This window comes from Herpailurus yagouaroundi, unplaced genomic scaffold, assembly GCF_014898765.1.
Source record: "Herpailurus yagouaroundi ecotype Mexico unplaced genomic scaffold, PumYag 254, whole genome shotgun sequence".
Lineage (NCBI taxonomy): Eukaryota > Metazoa > Chordata > Mammalia > Carnivora > Felidae > Herpailurus > Herpailurus yagouaroundi.
In genome coordinates, this window is record NW_024412471.1 from 34021 (window position 1) to 46532 (window position 12512).

Genomic DNA, 12512 nt, shown 5'->3' on the forward strand with positions numbered 1-12512 from the left:
AAAAGTTCATGGAAGGAGGGTTGGAAGAAAGAAAAGGCAGAAGCTATGCCTCATTACTCAGGGTGGAACCCTGGAATAAACCCAGATGCATCTGTTGCTTTGGGACATGGATGGGGCCCTAGCTGTGGCCAAACTAGAAGCTGGAGAGGATAAGGGCTCCTCATATCCACATGGAAGAGTGTCAGGGCAGGATACAGAGGAAGACTTGACCAATGCTGAGTGGGAGAAAATCCTGACAATGCTTCATTTGACCCTGGGCAGAAAGGGGTGGGAGAGGAGGGCAACTCTTGGGGCTGGAGGAAGAGGAGCAGGAGGAAGAGAGGGCTCCTTCTGCTAGCGTGGATGTGGGGCAGGCGGTACCCCAGTTCATCCTCACTTCTGTTTACTCTTGGGGGCTTGCTGGGCCGAGGAGCACTTGTGCTGGGTGGGCACAAATGTACCCTTGGGTGAGTATTGCTTCTTGGGCTGGGGAGCACATGGATCTTTGATTTGGGGTGCACACATCTCCTGACACCTGACAGAGGGTGGCTGACAGGGCTGCTTCACCTGCTGCTGGGCCTTCTGAGGCAGGTGCTGGATCGTCTGCTGCTGCCAAGAAGACATTGCTACAGGGACAGGGCAGCCTGAAAGAAACCCGACAGCGGACATGAGAAGGGCTCCCTCCACCACCTTCCCTCTGACTCCTAGAGCAGTGTTTCCTTACAATAGCCAAGGACATGGTAAGTGATTAATAACCTCAAATTGGTCAATGGATTGACTCACACACACCCATGGTGATCTTCCTCTCCCTTTCTTCCTTTTGCTGTGCTGTTCTGATTTCCTATTTTCTTTCATTCTCCCATGGACTCCTGACTTAACTGAATACATATTTGATTTCTCAGTCTTCCCAGGAAACAAGATCAGGTGCTGAGTTGAGGATTAAAAAGTAGTGCAAACATTTGTAAGATCCAAGCGTGAGGCTGCCGTGGGTAGTGCAGTGAGTGCCAGCAAGGATGGAAGGGTGTGCAGCAGAGGGCAGGAGCAGTCCACTTCTTGGAGGGAAGTGTTGTGGTGCGGAAGTGACTGGAAGAAAGCCTGTTTCAGGAACTGCAAGGCCTGAATTGTAGTCCAGGCTCCACCCCCTGACTCACCATGGCATGCTCCGCTGTCACTTAGTGTGGCCATAGGATGGAGGTTGTAGCCCTCCATGGAGAACTGGGGGACTAAAGATCACATAGATCACTGGAGGTCAGGGACTAGACAAGGATGCTTCACAAGAGGCAGCCTGGTTCAGTGGAAGGAGGACCGACCAAGAAGCTACAGACCATGGGTTCTAGATCGAGACTTGCCGTGCACTGGCCAGGCGTACCTCTGGGCAACCTGTGTTCTCTGGACTTCCATGCCTTTGTTTGGAGGATACTGATCTGGAAAGATCTCTGAGGCTTCCCAGCTCTGACCCGTGTCTGTGTTTTTCTCTTTTCTAAATTTGTAGTTATGATGATTATAAAGGGAAGCATAGGTTCCTGGTAGCAATCGTCGTAGTGAGGCATAGGAGTTTCAGAGTGTAAAATGAAATATATAATATGCTGTTTCCGTAAACCAAAAAGCAATGTTGGAAAGGCTAAAAGGCAGAAATGGTATAAGAACATTTGGAGGAGGCCAGAATTGCTACAGAATGCTATAGCTCTAAATATCTACCCTCAATGAGAAAAATCCTTTTGCCAGGAAGTGAGACCCAGAATCAGGAAATTAGTCATACTTAGCAATGGTGAGGGATGGAGATTGCATTTCCTAAGTAACAATTAGTGTGACATTTCTTTAATTGTCACAAGGCTTATGTCACTTCTCTGATTACCCAAGGATAGGACAGGAGTTTGCCTAGGGGCTGGAGACAGCTGGAGGAGGAGGAAGGGCCCAGCAGGAGGAATGCGTTCCTACTGCTCAGAGGCACAAGCAGGGCCCCAGGAGAGGATGCTAAGCACAGGCCCCAGACCAGCCTCTCCTTGGACCTTTATAAGGCCCCCAGCCTGCCACAGGCACCTGCCTGGCCCTGGTTGCCTCCTCCAGGTGAATTCCTCACCCACTTCTCCCACCTGCACTTCCCCAAGGACTTGCTTTACTGGCCAGTTTTGATGGAAAACACCCCCAGATATTGCGGCCTTCTGGGTCCCTGTGTAGACAAGCAGACTTCACCGACTTAAAGGTGTCTGCTGAAATTCAAGGACTCAAAATCTTTAAAACAAAATGAAACAAATCTGAGGTGCAGTTTGCTGACTGGGAGTTGGAAGAAACACTGAGGAAGGAAGAGGAATAGAGGAAATAGGGGCTTGGACCCCTTCCGGCAAAAATATGAGCATCACTTTTGCTGCTATTGCTGTCACTCACCGAGTATGATTGACTGCCATGGTGCAGCCTAGTGCTGAGATCGCTTTTCACACCCATTGTTTCCTTTTTAAATTTCTAGCCCCCAGAAGGCAAATGTCATTGTTACCATTTTGCAGATGATAAAAGTGAGGCTGGGAAAGATCACATGGCCAATAAACAGCAGGGTTGGGATTGGGACTCAGATTTGGATGATTCCTAGAACCCAAACATCATAGGGAGAAGTCAAAATTCAAGGCACAAAGGCCCCCAGCCTCCACCCCACACAGTGCTTATGACTTTCCCAACACAGCTGAGACTGCTTTGTGTTTAGGAGGCTTCCACTTGAGCAGAAGGACAAGAATGTGAATGGCACCATGGTGTCCCCAAGCTTCATCAACATGTGTTTCTGTCCCCCACCTGCCCACCAGGAATCAGCCGCTGATGGGTATCAGTGGGGGACAAAAGAGTGGGGAAGAATTTGGCCAGTGGGGTAGGGTTGCCAGATAAAATACAGGACACCCAGTTCAATTTGAATTTCAGATAAACAGAATTTTTTTGGTATAAGTATGTCTCAAATACTGCATAAAGCACTCTTATAGTTCAAAGTTACTTGCTAATCTGAAATTCACATTAAACTAGGAAGGCTGTATTTTTATTTGATAAATCTGGCAATTTACTCAAGGGCCTATTTAGATGGCAGGAAGGAACCATGGTCCCCCACTTGACCTCATAGGCCCTGGGATGAAGAAGGCAGGACTGCCCTAGGAAGCTGGTCTACCACTGCCTCAAACCTCAGGACCCAGCTGGACTAGAGACACTGATGTACTCATCTCTGTCATTAGCAGATCAAAAGTGTAAGTCTGCCTGAGAAAAATGATAGGCACACCCCAAACTATTTTCCAAAGCATTTTCGAATCCCATGCCTTATTTAATAATCATGGCAATCCTGTCAGGCAGCGGCACGATTTTACAGTTTGAAAAAATGGATCCAAAAAAGTTAACAGACTTGCTCAACAACATACAGTGAGCAGGGGTGGAGCTGGGTGAGGCCCTGGTCCGGGGCTTCTCTCCTCTGCATGGCAGTGGCCAGCTTCTCAGAGGCAGACAAGTGACTGTTGCTGGGTGGGGTCATGAGTCAGGATCTTTCCTGAACTTTCTATTATATGTGGCTCAGTTTTCAGGGTCAGCCTCACTTAAAAGTTAGCCCTTCCCTTAATTTCCTATCCTGGCCAGGCCTCCACCCCATGTCTCAAAGTCTAACGACTTTAAGAATGTAACATTCTGGGTCCCAGATTCCAGGTTCTTCATTCCACCTTTGCCACCTCCACATCTCAATTCTGGGCCCCTGTTCCACAGTGTTTCCCTAGATGCAAGCCCCCCAGAAGGGAAATAAATATGCAGCAAGACAGATTTGGCATGGGCACAAAGCAAGGTATTGTCACAAGCCTGGCACCTAGATGGCATTAGTAGTACATGGACAGTTAGTGCCCTACCTTCATGGCTCAGGCACCAGCACGACCTTCTAGAATAAACTGTAGTCCTCACCTTCCCCAGTCTGCTCAACGACTGCCTGCTTGGTCAATAAGCAACTCCTGCTTAGTTTTGAGAACTCTCTCTAGTGCTAGAAACTGGCACACAATACAACTATCATCTCCAAGGACACTCCAAGAGTGGCCAGGATAGACAGTCAAACATAGCTGGCCTTGAAGTGGCCATGACCTCTAGGTCATGATATATATGTGAGCAAACGAGCTCATATGCATCCAACACAAACTTTCCAAAGTTTCCAGAACCCTGTCGCTCAACTTCCTGTTAGCCACATTATCTCCATTTTATAGAGGGGGATAATGACACTTGGGATGAAGACATGGTTGGCCCAAGGTCACACAGGGGCTAATGTCAAATGCAGGGCTCCTGACTTCACAACTATTTTTAGTCAACTGAAGTGCCTGAGCCACCAGACAGCTTTCAGCCGAGGCTCTGTTAATAACAGACTAGGAAGCTGGTTCTCCACTTCATCCTGACCTACCTCCTTTCTTCTTTCTTCTCTAGCACTTGATGTCACCCTTCCCATCAAGTCTGTCTCCTTCCTTCTTCTAAAAGACCCTAACTGGTCCCTTGCCCCCACAATGCTAGGCATGGGTGCACTTTAATTAGTCATTCACCTTACACCTCTCTAAGTTTTCACAATACTCTATGAAGAAAGCTAATTGTATAATAAATTTTATAGATGAGAAAGCTGGTTCCAATGGTAGCTGAATCTGGAATCCCGAAAACAGGGCTGACCCAAGTCTTTTACATCTGCAAAGGCTGACTTCTAAACACCCTGGCTGGCTGTGGAGTGGATTATTCTTTCAAAGGAGGAGGGGAGGGTTGCTGGCACCCCTCAAAGTGGGCCCTGAGAAACGATGCAGACCAGCAACTCTGCCCCTGACCCCCAAAATGAACACCACACTGTTGTCTGGTCTGTCCTGAGTCCTGCATCTGAACTTTCATCCTCAAAGGGCCATGTTGGACTCAAAACAGAAAGACAGGCTCTGTGTCTCCATATGGAGCAGACACCGGAGAGTAGGTGTGTGCTGTGACTCCAGCAGGCAGGGGAGGGTACAGGCCAGACTCATTTCTGAAGGTGAGTCAAAGCTTGAGAAACCCGAACCCCACCCTAAGGGCAAACAGTGGAGTGACTGGGACACAGAGACCTGACCCTGGGAGGGGACACTGCCAGAGACAATGCTCATCGCCTAGCTCTCAATCTGGACACATCTCCACTAAGGCACTTTTGGGGAAAAGAAGTGTTGTTGATGGCTCCATCTAGAAAGAAATGGAACATATTTATTATTCTATATCCAAGAATGAAACAAGAAAAGAAAAAAAAAAAGAGAGCTCTGGGTTACTCATGAGAGTCTTTTAGGACAGGAGGACAATGCTTGGCAGGGAGGACAGTGGAATTTGCTTCCAGCATTCCTGCATTTCAGCTGCCTGGTCAGTAAAGTGAGCATTTAAAACTGAGCAAATCACAGTTAATTTAAAAAATCAGAATCATGTCATATTTGCTTTACCTTGAGTTCTGGTACATACTTAAGCAGCAGTCATGATTTAGGGCATTCTGTTTCCAGTTTCTCCCTCCACTAATTATTTGATGATCTGTCAACAAAAAGTTTAGAAGATGCTACTTGAAGAGACTCTGTGACCTTTTGATTGTGGGAAATCCATTTGCAACATGAATTGTTTCAACCTCTAATTTTTCTCTTTGCACATAAGATGCTTGATTACTGGTGTTCAGTATTCTGTGCAGTAGTATCAAAAGCAGTCCCATGGAGAGAGAAGAGGAAAGGATGAGGCTCCAGAAATATGTGAGCAATTTATCTCCCCCTTCCACCCCTCAATAATATGTTTCTAGAAGACTCTTGACAGTCCTATGAGTTTGATAAAGGGGGAAATGAAGTTCTGGGTGGTGAGAGGCTAGTTCAGACAGAACACCCACAGACCATCACCTGTGGAATCTGAAGACTGGCTGTGGAACTGGAGGGATGTATGGGCAAAATGCCCCACTCTGAGAAGATGGCCAAGGCTAACCTCTTGGAAGTCGAGTAGAGCTAAAGCACTGATCAGCCTCTCCTAGGACATGACATGGTGTGGTTTGAGGCAGGGAAGGAGCCAAGGGAGTTAAACAGCTGTACTGATACTCTCTTCTCACTGGCTGTGGGGTCTTGGGCATGCCCCTTAACTTTCCCTGGCCTCAATTTTCCTGTTTGCCAATATGAGGAAACTGGCTAAAATTCCCTCAAAGGTCACATTGAGCCTCCATTCTGTAAATGTATCATTAGGTCTGGAAGGCAGCCAAGCTCACCCTCAAGGGATTATTCATGAGTGGAGGGCATTGAAGCCACATTCAGGCTCAGCTGACCTCTTGGTCAGAAGCATCTACTGTGGGAGGGATAAGTGACTTACGTGGATGCAGCCATTTAATCCTCGGTAGCCTGAAGCAGGGAGAGAGAATGACTAAAGCACTTGAAGAAAGAGGGAGGGTATGAACTGTTTGAAAATCCTGCACAAGCTGACACCACCCGTAACTCCTACCTTGGCTTCTGGCTTCCCTTAACTCAGCCCCAGACAAGGGTATCGCTCTTCCCAAAACTCACCCCATGCTTTCTTGCCTCAAATTATTCGATCTGTGATGGCACACTACTGTCGAATCTTGCAGCGAAATTCAAGGTGAGCTTTAAGAACCATTTTGTGTTACTTTCTCTTGTGACCTCTTTCCTAAATCTTTCCCAAAAGATGTGTTTTCCTCTTCTGCTCAACAGCCACACCCATGAGCCCTTTTTATGTATTGTTTTGACTTGAATACATATAAATTATAAACTATAATCTTAGCATCATATGTACATTCCCAGGTGGTAGGAGCTCTTTCAAGCTCATAATATATTCATGTGTTTATCATCTACTCCCCATACTAGCCAAACACATTATATCCACTCCATGAATATGGACAAATGAATGTCTAAATGGATGGGTGGATGACTCATAAATGAATGAGTTAAACTGAATGATAAACCTTCAGTAAGAACAAATGAAGCCCCAAGATGCTTTGTGAACTAATCCATCTTTTCAAAATCAAGTTGTTACTTGCCTTGTCTAAGTAGATCTTTCTGCTTATTTGACCACATGCATTGTCTTTGAAGACTTATGCTGACATCATCCATACTTGTAAGAGGTCCAAGAACCTGTTTATATGTGTGTATGTGGGAGAGATCTTCATAGATGGCCAAACTGTAAGCTTCCCAAGGGCAGGAAGGATGTTCAGGATAGAACTTCTACCCTGGTAAGAACTGGTACTTGGCCAGTGGATACACTAGTGAGTTGATGAGTGGGTGGTCCAATTACCAAAGGATGCTGTTGAGTGAGTGAGTCAGGGAGTAAGTGAAAGAAGGAGGGTGACTGAGCTGGCCCAGCCACTGGCAGCCATGATGGAATAGTAGCTCTCTTCCTAGCAAAAGATGGCTGGACATTTCCATTTATGGCACTGCCCACTGAGGAGTCTGATTGTTCCCTGGGCCTTGGGCCCTGGTGGCAGAGAGCTGGGGCTCAGAGAAAGGGGCCTCTGTGATGGTGAGTAAGACCGGAAATCAAACCAAATAGACAAATTAGCAGATACTAAGAGTTGAGCCAGTTTGTCTGGTCAATGCCCTGCTCTCTGACCACAGAGACTTTTCTTGAGAAAGTAGCTGCAGAAGGCAGCAAGCAAGAGCTTCCAGCCTCCACTCAGACAGTGCGTGGTGATGACTGACACCTTAGGTGGGACCAGGGCTCACAGAGCTCTAAGCTGCCACCCTGAGCTATTGTTGGTCTTGCACATACTCTGCAGGATGGTATACAAATACATCACCCCACCACCACCATACCTCTGAAGTGGGATGAAAGGGAGGGTGTGGGACAATGCCTCATACCCATAGTAACCAAGCCATCCCATGCCCAAACCCTTCAGTGACTCCCCACAGCCCTCAGGATAAATTCTATGGTCGTTGACATGGTTTCAAAGGGCCTTCATCCTCTGCCCCCCCCCCTTCAGAAGGCTTCCAGTCTTGTCTCCTCAGTCACCCCACCTTCCTCTTTCTTCTGCACAAGTACTCTACTGTCCCAGCCATAAGCCTTGATGAATTATTTATGGTTTGTTTTCTTAATAATGTGCTATTTTTCTCATTCTTCTCCTGCCAAGAAGCCACTCCCTCTGCCTGGAGTGACTGTCCCTAATCTGTGCCTGACTAATCTTAGAACTTCAGCCCTAGTCCATTTCTTCCCTGAACAGCTCTCATTCTGTTACCTTGGTCACATTTGGTGTCCGTGTTTGTACAGAAAGCTCTTGTCCTAATACTGATTCTTCAGTCTGGGGATAAAATATCCCCTGGTCTGTCCTGTGTTATCTGTGAGCTCCTTGAGGGCAGGAACATTCCCTACTTTCCTTCAATTCCTGTATGTAGTAGTATGGTACCTCATTCATAATAGGTAAACCATGAATGTGTGCCCAGACAAACAATATGTGGTCAGTCCACAGTGTATGTAGATGTGGGCTCTCCCAGTGTGTGGCTGGGAAGGGCACCAGCACCCTCTGTCTGATGCAGCAGAACCCCGTCTTTCTACATCATCAGGGCTTGCTCTGCCTGGTGCCTTTCCTCCCCTCTGCTGGCACACGTCAAACATGCCTTCCATGAGCTTTGTTTTCAGCCATGCTTTTTTGCTTGCTGGATCATGAGTCTGTTAAGAGCAGGAACCTATTTTTTCTCCATCTTGGTTCCTTCCTCTTACTCAGAGCCTTAGTCTCCTTTGCATATAGGAGAACTTGATAAAGGTTGGTTGGCTTTTCTAGGATGCACAGCTCAAAAGAAGACAACACTGGTATCAATGATTCCAAAGGGTACCTATTCAAGATTCACTTTACGTGGATGAGGTAGACTGTACTGTCTTCATAAATATGTTGCTGCCTCTGCCCCTCTCCCTCAGGGAGTATCTTAATCCTGCCCATTGGTGTTTGGAGCTATGATCATAGACTTGCTTTGCCCATAATGTGTAAACTTTAGGAGCCACAGTTAAGTATGCTGTCTTGCCTTTATACCATGAGGACTGACCACGTTCCAGATTGAGGCTGCTCTGTCAGCCTGCATCCCAAAGTCAAATTAATGTGCAGCAGGGCTCTGGCTGATACTCTATGGACATCTAAGGTGAGAAAGAGGTAAAACTTTGTTGTTTTGAGCCCCTAAGATTGGGGGCTCATTGGTTACTAAAGCATGACTTGACCTGTCCTGAACAATACGCTGGGATATGCAAGAGATGACTTAAGGAGATTCTACTACTCCTACGACTACTACTGCTTCTGCTTCACTCTGCCCGAAGGAAAAGCAAATGCTGAAGTCCAGTGTATACTAACTGGTAGCCAAGACCAGGACTCAAGTGTGTGTGTGTGTGTGTGTGTGTGTGTGTGTGTGCATTGTGTGTCCACATGTATGTGTATGTCCATGTGCAGGTGTGTGTGCACAAGTGACTGCAGAGGTGGGATAGAAAAGAAGGGATAGGGAGGGAAATGGAGAGGAAGCCTGGGCTTACACAGTGCACAACAAGAACCCTATGCTTGTGGGCAACTGACATTTTCCTACAAGTGACTTTCTGTCTGCAGTTGGGAAACAAAATAAACCATCTCTTTCCTCACTCTGGCCACAGGACCTTGTGCCAAACCACATCAGAAGTGAGCCCCTAGGCAGTTGGAACAGAGTGCCATCTCCTGGGCTCACCAAGACAGTGCAACTGTTTCCAATTTCAACAGAGTTCCTCCTTTGCAAGGCTGGTACAGTTGGGAGGCAAGGAGACCTCAGATGCAGAGGAGGCCCTAGTTATTCCTCTTACTTTACAGGCAGAAAATCTAAGGACCTCAGCTGGGACTCTTCTCATCCCAATGGCTCTCAAGCTGGGTCAGGGTGAGGGATCAGCTACCTCCCATTGGAGTCAGTGTCTTTCCAAAGTTCCCTTGCTGGCTTAAGATCATGGTGGGGTTCAATGAAGACAGACTGACTTGAGTCATTGCATGGGAAATGGGGAAGGACTTAGTGAGATTCAGGAAGGCCAACTTGAATGGAGAGTAAGAGAAACTCTCTCTGGGAAAGCTTCCATTTACTCAACAACTACTACATAAAATGTAAGACTCTCTACCTTGTTGCCCCCAATCCCTGCAGGAGGAGAAGCACCACCCCTGTGTGGCTGACGAGGAGACTGAAACCCACAGAGGTTAAGTAACTCATCCTAACTCATGTAGCTGGTAAATTGTCTGACCAGAGCCCAAGCCTCCATCAGTCTGGATCTAAGACTGAGCTCTGCACTGACTGCATCACACTGCCTCCCCCCAAACTATGTATTTCCATGCCTCTTTACCCATCTGGCGCAGGACATGTGGACAGGCAGGACTTCGGCCATCCAGGCCACACTATGCTGTTCTCTCAGGCAGTCAGCAGACTATAGCATGAGAGTTTGCTGACCAGACACAGACACAGTGCTTTGAACAGCAGTATAGTATAAGTTTATGGGGGACTTATTAGTGCCAAACCCCGTGTATGGTGAACAAACAGGCAGTGGGTGGTGAGGAAGACAAGTGACCAGGTGATCACAAGAGAGTGTGACAGTCTCCAGGCCCCTAGTGCAGCAGGCTAGGAAAGCTGTAGGACATTTCAGCCTCTGTTGGGGGTTCACCAAAAGCTTTTGGACAAGGTGGTATCTAAGCATAGACCTCTGTCATCTTTTCCCTTTTTAGAATCAATGCTCTGGGGGTCCCTGGGTGGCTCAGTCTGTTAAGCATCCAACTCTTGATCTCAGCTCAGGTCAGGATCTCATAGTTTGCGAGATCGAGTTCCTCATCAGGCTCTGTCCTGACAGCATGGAGCTGGCTTGGGATTCTCTCCCTTTCTCTCTCTTTCTGCTCCTCCCCCATTCATGCATGCACACACGTGTGCTCTCTCTCTCAAAATATATAAATAAACATAAAAGGAATAAAAAAAACAATCACTGCTCTAACAAACCACTGTCACTGGAAGAGCAGGGGAGACATCGTGAAGCTCAGGCCTAATTTGTGGAAAGCTTCCATGTGCTGGAATGTGCTCCTGGCTGGTGAGGCTGTGGGAACCTCTGCACACAGAGGCAGGCCAGGAGCTGGCCAGGGAGGCTCTCTTGTAGTGGGACTCATGGTGAGAATGAGTGGACCAGCATAAACGACCAGATGATCTCATGACATGCTACCCTGGTGTGTGCTCATTCACCTTTGGTTATAACAGAGCTGTTAGCACAGTCCTGTCTAAACACTGCTCTGGCTTCACATTAGTAAAAGAGAAAGCCACAATTGGCAAAGGATCCACAAATGGAAGATGAATCTTGAGATGCGAGAGTTGGGATGAGGGTCTGTACACTTTGTCTCGGGGGTTATTCCCACCGGTGACCTTTCAAGACTGTCTCTAATTTCAGGTGGTGGAGATTTCTCACAGAGTGGGCTTTAATTACTACTTAGCTCCCACTCTTCTGCCTGCTAAAAACTTTTTCTGGCCCCCAGACCTAGGGAAAACAGCCCCTCTTGGCCCATTTTGGAGGCAGGAGGAACTTGAGTTAGTCTGAGTCTGAGCTGCTTGTACTCTGTTGGCACCTGACCGTGTCCTGAGTGCAGACCTGGCCTTGCTCACCTCTTTACATGGCCACTGTCCTTGCTGTCTGATCCTGTCTCTATTACTTTCCTCTTTTCTTGCCACCTGCCCTGCAACCACAGGCTGCCAGCCCCCCTGGGACAGCAAAGCCATCGCTATTCTATTAACCACCCCCATCTATTCTTTTTTTTTTTAATATGAAATTTGTTGTCAAATTGGTTTCCATACAACACCAAGTGCTCATCCAAACAGGTGCCCTCCTCAATATCCATCACCTACACTCCCCTCCCTCCCACCCCCCATCAACCCTCAGTTTGTTCTCAGTTTTTAAGAGTCTCTTATGCTTTGGCTCTCTCCCTCCCTAACCTCTTTTTTTTTTTTTTTTTGCTTTTCTTCTTCCCCTCCCCCATGGACTTCTGTTAAGTTTCTCAGGATCCACATAGGAGTGAAAACATATGGCATTTGTCTTTCTCTGTATGACCTATTTCACTTAGCATAACACTCTCCAGTTCCATCCACATTGCTACAAAAGGCAATATTTCATTATTTCTCATTGCCACGTAGTATTCCATTGTGTATATAAACCACAATGTCTTTATCCATTCGTCAGTTGATGGACATTTAGGCTCTTTCTGTAATTTGGCTATTGTTGAAAGTGCTTCTATGAACATTGGGGTACAAGTGCCCCTATGCATCAGCACTCCTGTATCCCTTGGGTAAATTCCTAGCAGTGCTATTGCTGGGTCATAGGGTAGATCTATTTTTAAATTTTGAGGGACCTCCACACTGTTTTCCAGAGTGGCTGCACCAGTTTGCCATCCCACCAACAGTGCAAGAGGGTTCCCATTTCTCCACATCCTCTCCAGCATCTATAGTCTCCTGATTTGTTTATTTTGGCCACTCTGACTGGCATGAGGTGGTACTTGAGTGTTGTTTTGATTTGTATTTCCCTGATGAGGAGTGACGTTGAGCATCTTCTCATGTGCCTGTTGGCCA

The 12512-nt window shown here is 47.0% G+C and overlaps 1 protein-coding gene across 1 annotated transcript; it reads right to left on the reverse strand.

Annotated features, from left to right (window-relative positions):
* Positions 1 to 372: 372 nt before the first annotated feature.
* SPRR4 (small proline rich protein 4) lies at positions 373 to 659 on the reverse strand. Its single transcript, XM_040461095.1, has one exon. It carries the CDS (start codon positions 646 to 648, stop codon positions 373 to 375), a length of 276 nt encoding a protein of 91 aa, XP_040317029.1. The 5' UTR covers positions 649 to 659.
* Between the last annotated feature and the right edge of the window lie 11853 nt (positions 660 to 12512).